General features: G+C 36.6%; 1 protein-coding gene across 2 annotated transcripts in view; it reads left to right on the top strand.

Annotated features, from left to right (window-relative positions):
* Positions 1-12,603, top strand: part of HGF (hepatocyte growth factor) — a 71,664-nt gene that overhangs the window by 18,250 nt on the left and 40,811 nt on the right. Inside the window, exons 6-8 of one of the 2 annotated variants that reach the window (XM_003782626.3) lie at positions 861-1,003; positions 7,730-7,850; positions 9,606-9,724. In XM_003782626.3, the coding sequence (XP_003782674.1) occupies positions 861-1,003; positions 7,730-7,850; positions 9,606-9,724 (383 nt within the window). The remainder of the gene's footprint in view (positions 1-860; positions 1,004-7,729; positions 7,851-9,605; positions 9,725-12,603) is intronic. The other variant, XM_012812649.2, reaches the window with a different exon arrangement.

Below are 12,603 nucleotides of genomic sequence, written 5' to 3'. Positions count from 1 at the left end.
GAAGGTAATGTATTGCAATTACCACACCGAAAGGGCATTATAAATAAAAACCGAGAGCACCAAGCCCCAGCCAAAACTATGACAGTGTTTGAAGAGCATAAGCAGTTCTGTTCTTTATTAGGACAGAGCAGAGACCACAAAGTGGAGTGTGCTTAGTAATAGGTAGCATTTGTTAAGTGTCGATTACTCTATCACTGCTTTGAACTTCTCACAAGTATAGAAGATAGTTATCAGTTCTGGCTATACTCAGTGTACAGGTAAGTCAACACGATGAAAGAGGCTAAGTTACCATGCTGGGGTCTCACAGTAAGAGAAAGGGCTGACATTCGAGTCCAGCTTTAATTTGATTCTATACCCTTTGTTCATGTTCCTTCATCAATTTGTTTCTCAATTGTGCAGGAAAATAGGGGGCTTTTCTTCATAAGAAAATCAGTAAGCAAGCAAGTAATAATCTCAGATACACAATGTAATAAATAGTGAGTTTCACAGTCAATTGCTGTATTTTTCTCAGATCCCTGCTAAGTGGATTTGCTCAGTCACTTGTTATCCTTGAATGGAGTTTTGAAATTGTGTTACAAACATCAATTATGTTCTAGAAAGTTTTTCTCTTAGCCAATCTGGAGGCTAATCCTTCTGACTCAATGTTGAATATGGAAATTTAGTTAACGTTAATAAAATTCAAGTATCTGTAGCAAGAATGGAAAGAACAGAATTTAAATTAACATATTAGGAAGGCATAGGAGATAAAATAAAGGGTTTCTCTACTTTCAGGAAAAGCATTTCCACAAATTAGTAAAATTAATAGGCCTGAAATAAAGTTGCATGCTCTTATACTGTGATGATTATCATTTTAAAACTAGCTTTTTGCCTTCGAGCTATCGGGGTAAAGACCTACAGGAAAACTATTGTCGAAATCCTCGAGGGGAAGAAGGGGGACCGTGGTGTTTCACAAGCAACCCAGAGGTACGCTACGAAGTCTGTGACATTCCTCAGTGTTCAGAAGGTAAATGAACCTGAATGCCGCGTGGGGCATTCTCTTCCCCCTGTGCGTAGAACTGTAACTCACCTGGAGAGTTCATAGGAAAGAATCGATCACAATAAATCTGTTGTCCGTTCAAATGCAACGCTAGATAATTATTTGAACATTTTCACACAGTGTTTTTGAAATTGTCTGATTATTGCCAGACTCATGCAATATCATGGAGTGAGTTATCTGTTTGAGTTCCAACACAGCCTGAGACAACCCTCTGGGGAGAGTAAGAGAGTAGGTTTACACACCTACTGTCCTGAGCCTGGAGTGAAGTGAAACTTAGCCCTTCTTAGTAATGCTAGTTCTGTTCATCAGCACCGGCTTCCACAGGAATTTTGCCAAAACGAATCTGAAGTGGTCTAACCAGGGTGTGTGGACCCAGAAGGGAATGAGAGGGGAATGCTGACGCTAACTCCTACCCACTCCATGCACGTTTTGGTGAAACTGTGCCTAGAACCAAATCTGACACATAGCCTGAAACTGAGTACCCTTCAGAATAATATCTGAAGAGATGTAAGAATGGATGCCACACTATCTTGAAGGCAGGCACCTTCAATCCAGGTGTGTGTTTTTGCCTCTCCTTGTGGCATAAAGGGCATCATCCTTACATGTGCAGTGAAAAACTGAATAGCTGACAAGATGAAGCGTAATAATTTCAGCAGAGATTGTGGTTTCATCTTTCTAAGTTATCTCTCTACTGAATACTAGGTTTTTCATTTCTGTGAGAAACTCTAGATGTCCCAAAATCCAAGTGCAACGTGCAACGTGCACGTGTCCCAAAATCCAAGTGCAACGTGAATGAAATTCTGTTAGAAATTTATTAAGATTTTGAAGTATTTGGGATGGGGACTATTGGAATGTTGTCCAAGTTTTATAGTAAGATACATTAGCTGTTTGTTATTAACCAAATATTTTTAAAAAAATATTTCCTCTGGAAATATCCATTTACTATTAGGTTGATATTTATCTCATAAAAAGTAAAGGCTGTTGTTAGCCAATTGTCGCAGAGAAGGTGAATTTGTTTTCTGTTATTAGTTAATTTAAAACCCCTGACTTTATGTGCTAGAGCCCGTTTCATCTTTGTTTGTAAATTCTTACTTTCTATTCCAGATCATATTCTGTTCCCTATAACTTCACCATTGTTTTCTTTTCTTTTAAAAATAATAAACTTTTCTGTGATAACGTCATGAACAAGTCTGTTTTGTATGAATAAGTCTGTGATTAATATTTGTCTTCAATTTGTACCTGGAAGAACAAAATCTTACAGTTTTCTGAGGTTGGGATCATTGATAAAGAGTTTCATTTCTTTTATTTACTTACTTCTGATCTGGCGAAGTATTTTCAAAGGCAGGTGACGTGATCGAACTTTAAATAGTTTATCATTTACCATGTACATTACCTTCTTGGTCTTTGTGGGAATATGATTTTTCTTCTCCTGGATTATGAGAAGAACTTTCAAAATATATTACTTAGAGCTGGGCTGATGGGAGACATAGATTAAAACTACTAGAAAAGAAGTAACCAGAAAAATCCACTTTTCAGTTACCCTTTCCTTACTAGAATGTAACTCTGTAATATCCTTTAATGATTTGAAATCTTCACATCTCCTTTAGAAAAGGACATTGCTCTTTGGTATTAATGGCACATGATGCTAGTGGTCACCATGGCCCTGAAGGTTGCAGGTATGTTTTTTTCTAAAAACAGAGGCATAAAAATAGTAGAAAAACTCTCCTGTGATAGGAGGAAACCAACCTCTGCCCTATAAGAAAAACATAGTTTAGAGCAGGTGTCCTCAAACTATGACCCGCGAGCCACATGCAGTCCACCTAGGACATTTATCGGGCCTGCCGGATGTTTTTGCCGCCACTGCCTGTCCTGCTTAGCAGCTGACTCGTCCTGTGGCCCACAGTCTGGCTCTCCAATAGTCTGAGGGACAGTGAACTGGCCCCCTGTTTAAAAAGTTTGAGTCTGTTTTAGAGAGTGTGAATTGGAACTGTGATATTTTAAGTTTGATCTAATATGAGCAACATTTTAGCAGGATTTTAATAAAGAAGATCTAGAAAAGAAGCATTGCCCAAACATTAATAGAGGAAAAATGGAGATAACACGGATAATAAAAAAAATACACAAAATAATGTAGAGATACACATTTCTACTAAAACAAACATAGGAGAAGGAAACCTCAAAATCTAGATTGCTCAAAGCAGTGGTTCTCAGCCTTCCTAATGCTTCCTAATGCCATGACCCTTTAATACAGTTCCTCATGTTGTAGTGACCCCCCACCATAAAATTATTTTCGTTGCTATTTCACAACTGTAATTTGGGTACTGTTATGAATCATAATGTAAATGTCTGATATGCAGGATGTATTTCCATTGTTTCAAAGGGGTCGCAACCCACAGGTTGACAACTACTGGCTTAAGGGTACAACAGACAAGTCATTTCTATCCATGGATGTTAATTTACTAAATGTAAAGTTATCAAGGTTGCATCATTATGGATGATGTAGCAAAAATCAAATCATTTTGTATATTTAAAATTAAATGAGAAAAATACCCCTGGTTAAACTCTGTAATACACCATTAAAAAGACATGTATATAGAATGATACATTATTTTGAAGTTCATAGACCTCTATTAAACTCTTGGCTAAACGATCACCTAAAATTTGTCTAAACTCTTGGTTCATGAAAGAATAGTGTCTAATACCTAATGATCAATATTACTTTCTTATAATTTAAAACTTTCAAATGTAGTAATCATTTCAAAAGAAAACAAGTACTTCTTTTATCATGTGTAGCACAATTCAGTTGGATGGGAAGAATTAGTTCAAGAGACCGATTGTACATCATGGTGACTATAGTTAATAACAAAAAGAAATGCTAACAGTCTAGATGTTCAGTGTTCTCACCACAAAAATGATTGCTATGTGATGTAATGTATGTGTTAATTAGATTTAACATACAGTGCATAGGTATATATACCTCAAAACATCAAGTTGTGTACAATAGATACATATAATTTTTCTGACAATTTTAAACAAAAGAACCTTACATAATTATGTAAAGAATACTAGTGGGTGATGCTTCATTCAATTCAAAAATTATGGAAAGATGAGGTATATAAAATCTAATTTCTTGTTTTGGTATTTAAAATAAAACAGTCATTAGTCATTGGAACAGATGTCGATTTTAGTGATTGTCAAATATTCAAGTAAAAATATTTTAACAAAGCTGCAAACATTATTTTTTAACTACAGGACACTTAAAATCCCAAATAATAGTGGTGTAACTTCATATGAGAATTTCATACTCTGTGATGAAAGACTTAAGAACAAAGATTTAAATACGTGGATTTGTGATACTGTTCGTATCTTAAACATTCAGCATTGCTGAAGCAATCACTTGCATGGATTGTTCTGAGAAACTATCTTTACTGGAATAAATAAACACTGATTAAAATAGACTAAGATACTTTCTAAATCTGTCTTAGTCTATAACCTCAATCACTTATGGTTTTAAAATTGAGAAAAATGGAACACAATTTTTGAGTTTGGTTGTTGATATGATGAGAAAGATGTTAGATCAATCCTAATTTATATGGAGTTTTACAGTTTTTAACTATCATTTAATTCAGAATTATACTTGGAAAAACTATTGAACTTATGACAGAAACTATTATTTTGTTTTTGTGACCTAGGATAGTATTTTGCATTGTTTTTCCCTAAACAAAGACCTTGTTAGGATGGTAAAATAATGCATTGGCAATGATAGAGACAGCCCAAAGTGCAGTTCTCACTCTCTGGCACTGTTCAAGAGTTCGAACTTTCACCTGCTTCCTTGAGTAGGTTCCCTTGATTGCCAGCTGAACGGCTTGCCTTTGAGCTAGGAAAATTTAGAAGATGTAGAGAATTCCAGAAGTTTGAAAAATGAAAATGGCTTCAAACTTTATCTTTCTTGAGGTAATTTTTTATGACTAACCTGTTGGTTTCATTCAATGGTAAAGCAACCCACTTCTCAGCCACTTACCTTGGATAAGTTGGCCAGTCTAGATGCTTCCCTATGGCATCCTTTCCCATCCCCCAAAAGGTGAGACTCCAGCGGGAGAGAAACCTCCTGTTGTAAACAAAAAGGCAGATGGTAATGGGGAAAAGGCTGAAAAACACAGAGATATCAACTTGCTAAAATTTTGGCTATCAGTCTGTCTTAAAGTGTGGCCAGGGAGAATGTGGAGGGAAAATGTGAAGCTCTGTATATCAAAAAGGCAATTTAGGATAATGCAAAGAACATTTGACTCTGGGTCAGAAGATCTGTGTTCCAGACAGGTCCAGGTTTCACATTTTCTCTTTGTAGGTAAGTCCCTTAAAACTTTTGTGAGCCTTGTTTTCCTCACTGTAGGAATCAAATGATATCTTATATGTTGAAAATACTGAATAAATTATCAAATAATTTATGTAACTATATCAGCACCTTCATTCTATCATAAGACACGTTTAATTCCCAGCCTAACTACAACTTTCATTCCTTTCCAAAATATACATTGTTTTGCTGACTTTCATTTATTAATTTTTTTCTCATTAGGCCTACAATTGCAGCCACCACTCTCTTTTCAACAAATATAACACAACTAATTCATGTTTCTGTACATTTTATGTTATTTTGTCCCTTTATACCTTATCCAACTTTCATGCATTCTTTAAGGTTCAAGTAAAATCCTATAAACCTATTACTGCCCAGCAGGTAGAACTTTTAGAATAGACCATGGTACCTACAACTTGCTACTCAAAGTGTGGTCCAAGCACCAGCACCGTCAACATTCCCTGAGAGCATGTGATTAATGCTCCAACCCAGAGCCACTAAATCAGAATTTACCTTTAACAAGATCTCAAGGTGGTTTTTATTCACACTAATGTTCGAAGAATCATTGATTTACCATACGCATAGTAGAAAGTAGTTATCTTACAAGATCATCTGTTTCATTTGTACATTATTTTTCCTTAAGACTATTAAAAATCTATAAGTTAGGAGAATTTTTTTAATAATAATGCTCATTGTATTGCTTCCAAGAAAATAATTGTATGTACCTCGTTAGAAAGGAATGTACTATTATAGAGAGAATTTGCTGAAGGAGACATAGCAGATATATTCCGATCCTTGAGCACGATGCAGGAGTTGAAGTTGTGTATGTGGGGACTTATTTATGTGTAACCACAGCGTTCTATTTTTCCATTCACTAGAAAGAAACAACAATAAATGCTGCATCATTTTCTTTGAAGATATCAAACCTGGTGCTCTTTTTCAAAAAGGGAACTAAATTAGCCTGTATTCTGTTCAAATAGAAAGCTGAAATGTGATGATGCATGAACTGCGTCGAGCATGACAACGTGTAAATGATCTGGGCCCACCTGAGCACCTCTGTCATTGTGCTTTCACTCACAGTTCAGGTGCTTAATGAGTACAGTCTGGGGCCTCACCCTCAGAAGCTCATGAGGATAAGCTGAGCTGCTCTCTGTCCTAGTTCTTGGATTAAACTTCATGAAAGGAAGCAGGTGGTTCAAACCAAATGGATGCATGTTTCAGAAAGTTAATCATTAATGCCCTGTTAGATCATAAGAATCAAAGATTCCAAAGGGATGACTCTAATATTATACTGCAAGTTACTACAACTCCTCCTTAGGCTAGATTGCGGTGGAGAAAACTACACATTGATGTCTCTTCCTACTTTGGCTAAAGTTAAATGATCAGTAATCGCAAGATACAAATGATGTGTTTGAGGAAGTTTGCTGGATTCACAGGAAAGCCAAGCAGTGATTTATTCTACAGGACGCTCGCTGGACTACAAATCAACCTGTCTGTTGAAGAAGTCTTACTTTCAGCTAGTTGATGTGATTCAGAGGTTTCATTGTGACACAAGAGGTCAGCCAAAGAGAACAATTAATTAACCTCACAGAATCATCAGTAAAACCCTGCATAATTAGATCAGCGTATACATTTTAAAAAGACTTGGTAAGAAGAGTTCAATAGCAGGTCATCTTCTATGCTAGAGAGGAATGTAATCCTGCCTCTTCAACTTCACTATTTTACATGGATGTTCACTAACAGAAAGGAGTTGTGGTTTCTTTTCAAAAAAAAAAAAAAAAAAATTGGTGTTCTGTGAATTGTACCAGATAACTACCTGAAGCCAATATCCTAAACCTATGTGGTTCTGATGATGACATTAGCTATAGAAGTATAACATTAACTCAGTTGAATTTGTGTAATTTCTGTGTATGTGTTTGGAGAGAAGATTCAGAGACGAATGCCATTGAGTTGATAGTACAGATACTCAGATGCTTGCAAGTTTACCCCAAAAGGAAAAATTCCCAAGGATCTATGTTTTTATATGTATTTTTAGTTTCTAGTTACTTTATAGACAGTTATTATTATTCAGCTTCTAGGTACCTTGGATAGGTCGCGTCCTTGCCACAGGGTAAATTTGTATGACACTAATCACAAAAATCACATTTAAACTATATGAAGAGTTCTATAGCTTGTATTTTATGCCACTATTTATGAACATTTGGCCCCAATTTAAAGTTAGAATGCTGGGTAGCGTTTTCTAACAGTCTGTTTGATAAACAGGTGCTGTTTGTAAATGGATCAGGGATGTTTTTGATTTTGCTGTCAGAAACAATTAACTGGTCATACTTTAATTTTATTAGTTGAATGCATGACCTGCAATGGGGAAAGTTATCGAGGTCCCATGGATCATACAGAATCAGGGAAGATTTGTCAGCGCTGGGATCATCAGACACCACATCGGCACAAATTTTTGCCTGAAAGGTAAAATATTACTGAATTGTGCTTCAATATTCTTTTTACAAATTGTTGCTTGCTTCATGACACACAGCCATGAACATTCTCTTTAAGTAATGTTTTCTTGATCAAGCATGAACCCTGGTTCAGGATTCTTTACACTGAATTGCCAGTCATTATGTTTGGAGGAGGTAGTTTTAGGGCAAACAGATGAACAATGACGTGTTTGAGAACACTAAGGACACTTTTAACCAGGTGTGGCTGATTGGGTTAAGAATTCCTAAAATCAGAAGGCCTAGCGCAAGGGCTTGTGCCTGTAATCCTAGTACTCTGGTAAACTGAGGAGGGTGGATTGCCTGAGCTCACAAGTTCGAGACCAGCCTGAGCAAGAGCAAGAGCAAGACCCTGTCTCTAAAAATAGCTGGGTGTTGTGGTGGAGGCTTATAATCCCAGCTAGTTGGTAGGCTGAGGCAACAGAATCACTTGAGCCCAGGAGTTGGAGGTTGCTGTGAGCTATAATGCCACAGCACTCTATCCAGGCTGACAAAGTGAGACTGTCTCAAAAACAAACAATAATTCCTAAGATTGGGATGGTCCTGAACACAGAACCTTCAGCAGGGAACATAACTAAGCTTCTGTTAATGCAGAGTAGAAACACGAACAGATGCTTCCTCTTTCTTTCCCATACCAGGGATTGTGGGGCTCTGAGGGGAGGCCAAAGCCAATTCAGTAATGATAACTTTGACAGGCCTGAGTGGTGGGTGGAGACATTATTCTAAATGCAAGCAAATTCCCAAGCATCTTCAGAAACTCAGGCACTCACAGGTGTAACACTATGACATAGGCAACGCTCGCAGAAAGAGAATGCTAGAAATCCTCGTGCGTTTTGAAACTGTCACTATGGACAGCCAATTTGGACCACTCAGACATCTAAGTCTGCCTTTTTCTCCAGCAGTAGGTTTTGAGCTTAATAGTTACAAAAAAAATTACATCTACTTTGCCCATTTATTTCACATGACATTTTGAAGTTGAAAAAAATTCTTCTGTTTTTATTATAGACAATAAAAACACAAAAATTACAGAGACTATTCCATTCTTATATTCCAACAATTTCTAAAGAAAAGTGTTTCTCTCTTTTTTTTTGTTTGTTGTTCTTTTAAATGAAATTTAATTCTGGTTTATTTTTTAAATGCATTTTTTATCTTCTAAGTGAGATCAGAAGGGTATGGTAGCAATTAAAATCAAGACACCAATTCAGGGTGCTGTTAACTTAAAGAGAGATGGGATGTGGAGAAAGTGGTGTGATGGAATTTGTCTCCTGCTCTGGTGGAGGTGAGGGCATGACCCAGAAAGGCTCTATTTCCAAAACTGAGTTATCATTAGTAACAGAACATTGAAATCTAACTTTCATTTGAACTTTAAGCCTGCCCCAGAAGAGGACCTGTTTTCTTAATGAGCGTTCTACACCAGGTCATGTTTATGGCATCTCTCCCTAATTGGGTTCTAGGAGAAACGGGTTCAGTGTGGACCCTCAACTGGTGGGCAGATGCCAATTGGGCCTAACTTATTAGCAAAGGCTAGGAAACTATACTTAGTAGGATATGCAAATTAGCCAATTCAGTAGCCAGAGATCACCAGTCTGTGTAAGACAAAACATAGAAAACTTTCTCTTTCCCCAGCTAGTAGCATCCAAGCTAAGCAGAAAGTTACTTTGTGAGCTGAGAGGGCTGGGTGGTGTTTCTAGGCAGATTTACGTGACATTTTTCTTGCTGTGGTTTGCAGATATCCCGACAAGGGCTTTGATGATAATTATTGCCGCAATCCTGATGGCAAGCCGAGGCCATGGTGCTATACTCTTGACCCTGACACCCCCTGGGAGTACTGTGCAATTAAAATGTGCGGTAAGTTAGGGTCATATTTATTGCTTCCTTTTCCTTTCCTAGACTGGATCTAAGCAGGCGATTTCTAGGGAGACAGGTTTAACAAGTATTTCAGTTGATGCTTTTACAGGTTTTACTATTTTAAGAATGGTTTACATAATCCTTCCTACTTTTTTGAATTTTCAGTGTTATTATTTTGAAAGAGATGCGTATGTAAAAATCATGTCCACAAGAAACATCTAAAGAACTAAACATTCTGATGCTATCAAGAACATGAAAATCCCTATACTGAGATAAGGTTGGAAATTTGTTCAACAACCCAAGTCATTAGGATAATTAAAAACCAGGACTTTAGGTGCTTACCTTCCAAGCCTGTACCTTTTCCCTACCCTTCTTCCCCAGAGACATATCAGGAAATGCCAACTGTCTGCAAACCTCTTCTGGTGAATGACAGAGGCCACAGTGGAGAGTAATTAGTCTAATAGGAGCTTCCCACAGGTGTCTTTAATCTCTAGTAGCTGATCCCTCCCTCTTCGGCCATTCTTGTACTCAGCCTGCTACAGTCCTTTTCTAATTGCTGATCATTTTTCAGCTTCTCCGAATTTATGATGAAAAGCTTCCTTTCACACTTCCTTTGTGGTGTCCCTTTAATTCTCTTCCATGGCTAAGTCATACATTTTCACTCTTTTATGAAATAATATTAGATCATAATTTTATTTCTCTAACTTTGTTGTTTTTGCAAATGAATCCTAAAATTCTTTAACATCAGTAGAATTAAATAAATCTACTACGGCGTGATGCTATAAACTGGCTTGATACTGTAAAGTTACATACAGAGAATGCCCCCCCAAATATTTACACATATTAAGAAAGGAAAAAACTGTATGAAATTTATAATATTCCTGTCATGTTTGACTTCTGCAATTACAAGAGGTGCTTGACATGACTTATATTCATTTTTTGTTATCAGTATATATTAAGTATTACAACTGTAGTACAGATTCTTCCTTTCTTAATGTGTATACATTTGGGGGGCACCCTCTATATATATAGAGAGAGATCGATAAAGATAAATAATCTACATAAGATCAGGTACTAGTACCCAGAGTAACACACATAATTATGAGAACATTGATAGATTTTTGCATATTTCCCAGTAGCAGCTTAATGGGGGAAAATTCTTCTTAATAATTCTGGTTCAATGTTACTCAGACTATGGTACTGCCAAGGTAAATCTCTCTTCAGTTAGACCTGTTAATAAAAAGGAACGTTTCTGGCATCTCACATAAAGCCCATAGAAAGGGGATGTGCCTGGCATATGTGAAATGCCTGCAGAATCTGGAAGCCTCTCAACGTGAAACACAATGTTCCAAGGAAACTGAATCATCTGTTTTGTCCTTTAAAATAAAAGATGACTCCTGTGACAGCGTTTCTCTGTATACATTGGGTTAGTTCTACTGGTTGAGTTGTTTATGCTTATTAATCTTTCCATCATTCTAGACCAGAAAGGTACAATAAACCAACTGTTTCCCATCTGTTTTTTGTGGCCTATGCATTCTTATAAATCTTCTCTGGAATAAGACTAATCTCTCTCTCTCTCTCTCTCTCTCTCACACACACACACACCCCTGTATATTCACCCTTCAACTGGCATGCATACACTAAGAAATCTAAATGCTGCCCTTCTCTTCAGTTCTAAACCACTCTTTATGATATTTTAAAAGAGATTGAGTGAGGCAAAAAATTGAATTAACATAATGCTTTCTAACTATTAAATATAATTATTTCAGAATAGTATGGGAGTTTTGGTGCACATGTTTTGGTTACATAGTTTGTTTTTTATATTTTAAAGTTATCCGTATGCCCTTTACCCAGGAAGTGTGTGATGACCCCATTGTGTGTGAATTTACCCATCTTCTCTGCCTCCTTTCTACCTACTTGAATTCTGCTGAGTTTTGCTTTTCCTTTTTGGTCCAAGAAACAATTAGCTGAATTCTTATGACTTTTTTTACATAGAGGATGTTTACTTCCAACAAAATGAGCGGAGAATTTTTGAAGTGAATCTACAGCAATCAGATTAAAATAATCTTCTGAGTTTTGGAAATATTTCAGAAAAAAATTATTAAAGCATAATTTTTAGTTTAAAAAATATAATACAGATATAAATATTGCTTAATGAATAACATAAAGGTGACATCTGGAAAGCATAAGAGATAGTGTTATGTGACAATTTTTTCAAATGTTTTGGCTTCCAAAAATGTTTGGTGATGGTTTAAATTGTGTTTTAGTTTTCTACTGTGGCAAAACAAATTACCAAAAACTTAGTGGCTTACAACAACATACATTTACTGTCTCATAGTTTTGTGTCAGGAGTCCAGGAATGACTCAGGAGGGCTCCCTGCCTAGGGTCCCTCAAGGTTATGATCAGGGTGGATGTCAAGCCTGTGGTCTCATCTAAAATTCTATGTCATGTTTCAAGTTCATTAGTCATTGGCATAATTCAGTTTCTTATGGTTTTAATCTGTGGTTATAACTTTCCTAGACACTGTCTGATGTTCTTGACAGCTGACCCTGTCCACAATATGGCAATTTACTTCTTCAAAGCCAACAGGGTAGCATGCCTCCTGTTTAGTGCCTTTGACCTCTAGACTAGGGTGACTAGATGTCCCGCATTTGGCGGGACAGTCCGCTTTCTAACAATTTGTCCTGCGTCCCATGGTGTTTTAAAAAAGTCCCAATTTTTGGAAAGAATGCACGAATGGGCAAGAGAACAGGAAGGGAATATACAGTTTTCCGCTGCCATGTTGCTATTTTGCCAGAATATGAGTTTTATATTATTTTTGTTAATTTTATAATGTTAAACTGTAATAATAACAAATAATTGTTGAGAAGTGATTATC

This window comes from Otolemur garnettii, unplaced genomic scaffold (genome assembly GCF_000181295.1).
Source record: "Otolemur garnettii isolate 467f Iridium unplaced genomic scaffold, OtoGar3 scaffold00005, whole genome shotgun sequence".
Taxonomy (NCBI): Eukaryota; Metazoa; Chordata; class Mammalia; order Primates; family Galagidae; genus Otolemur; species Otolemur garnettii.
The sequence above is the reverse complement of the archived record's forward strand: the minus strand, read 5'-3'. Positions and strand labels throughout refer to the sequence as shown.